At 38.2% G+C, this 691-nt stretch overlaps 1 protein-coding gene across 1 annotated transcript in view; it reads right to left on the bottom strand.

The window, feature by feature from the left end:
- Positions 1–388, bottom strand: part of LOC106868383 (protein-S-isoprenylcysteine O-methyltransferase) — a 7906-nt gene extending 7518 nt beyond the window's left edge. Inside the window, exon 1 of the mRNA XM_014913609.2 lies at positions 107–388. Within this exon, the coding sequence (XP_014769095.1) occupies positions 107–313 (207 nt within the window). The 5' untranslated portion in view covers positions 314–388. The remainder of the gene's footprint in view (positions 1–106) is intronic.
- Between the last annotated feature and the right edge of the window lie 303 nt (positions 389–691).

Genomic DNA, 691 nt, shown 5'->3' with positions numbered 1-691 from the left:
ATAGATAGATAGATAGATAGATATAGATATATACACGTATGTATGTATATGTGCGCTTTTCGTAGGAACGGAGTTCAATAGAATTATTATAGAGAAGACCACTCACCTGGTACATTCTATTATCCGAAATATAAACTAAGCTGACAATAGTGTGAAATACTATTGTGTAAATTCCGAGTAGATACTTCCAAGAGTCTAACCAAACGTATTGCATTGATTTGTTCCATGATATAGATGGAACACAGCAAATACCGGCTCCAATCAGAAAATATAAGAGAGAGATTTTACCCTCACGTATTAACTGACTAGCCATGTTGACCGAATGACGAAGAGACAGGGGAGATAACTCAGTCAATTGCACGACTTACCTCGCGCTGAACTCGAACTCGGCACCAGAAGAGAATGACTTTTTACTGTTTGGGCGATTTTATTAGACCGAAGTACGTATATACGTACGGCCTGCACGCTTCGCCACTGAAACGAGTCAACGAGGTACCCGTTGCTTGTTCGATCTGCCAGCAATAGTGCCGTTGCTTTAAAAGTCACTTTAGCGTCTTCGGAAGAAATGACAAAATATATAATTTAGTCCTAGATATACCTAGCAGTTGTAATTGAAATGCTTTTTGCCATAGGTTTATTTAACTGGCGACGACTTAGAAGAGGCTTAACAATATCTTAATTTTTACTATTT

The sequence above is a fragment of the Octopus bimaculoides genome, chromosome 26 (assembly GCF_001194135.2).
Source record: "Octopus bimaculoides isolate UCB-OBI-ISO-001 chromosome 26, ASM119413v2, whole genome shotgun sequence".
Classification (NCBI taxonomy): domain Eukaryota; kingdom Metazoa; phylum Mollusca; class Cephalopoda; order Octopoda; family Octopodidae; genus Octopus; species Octopus bimaculoides.
Note: the sequence above shows the minus strand (reverse complement) of the source record. Positions and strands in the feature narration are given on the sequence as shown.